General features: G+C 65.8%; 1 protein-coding gene across 1 annotated transcript in view; it reads left to right on the forward strand.

The window, feature by feature from the left end:
- Window positions 1–11: 11 nt before the first annotated feature.
- The window catches only part of LOC104413559 (receptor tyrosine-protein kinase erbB-2-like), a gene marked incomplete at both ends in the record, with an annotated part of 661 nt that continues 307 nt past the window's right edge, over window positions 12–365 (forward strand). Inside the window, 2 exons of the mRNA XM_010024588.1 lie at window positions 12–128; window positions 208–352. Of these exons, the coding sequence (XP_010022890.1) occupies window positions 12–128; window positions 208–352 (262 nt within the window). The remainder of the gene's footprint in view (window positions 129–207; window positions 353–365) is intronic.

Raw genomic sequence — 365 nt, forward strand, 5'->3', positions numbered from 1 at the left:
TGCTGCGTCCCTCCAGCCCCGAGAGCCACTACGAGACCCTGCGGCACCTCTACCAGGGCTGCCAAGTGGTTCAGGGCAACCTGGAGCTCACCTACCTGCCCGCCGGCGCTGACACCACCTTCCTCAAGGTGTGCTGGGGGAAAGCACCCCATGGGGGGACACAGCCAGGATCTATCCAGCTCCTCACCCCTGTCCCCGCCTCCTTAGGACATCAAGGAGGTGCAGGGCTACGTGCTGATCGCTGAGAACCAAGTGAGCGCGTTGGAGCTGCAGAACCTGCGCATCATCCGGGGCACGCAGCTCTTCCAGGAGCGCTTTGCCTTGACCGTGGTGGGCAACGCCGGCCCCAGCGGCACGCCGGGGCT

The sequence above is a fragment of the Nestor notabilis genome, unplaced genomic scaffold (assembly GCF_000696875.1).
Source record: "Nestor notabilis isolate BGI_N333 unplaced genomic scaffold, ASM69687v1 scaffold27031, whole genome shotgun sequence".
NCBI lineage: Eukaryota > Metazoa > Chordata > Aves > Psittaciformes > Psittacidae > Nestor > Nestor notabilis.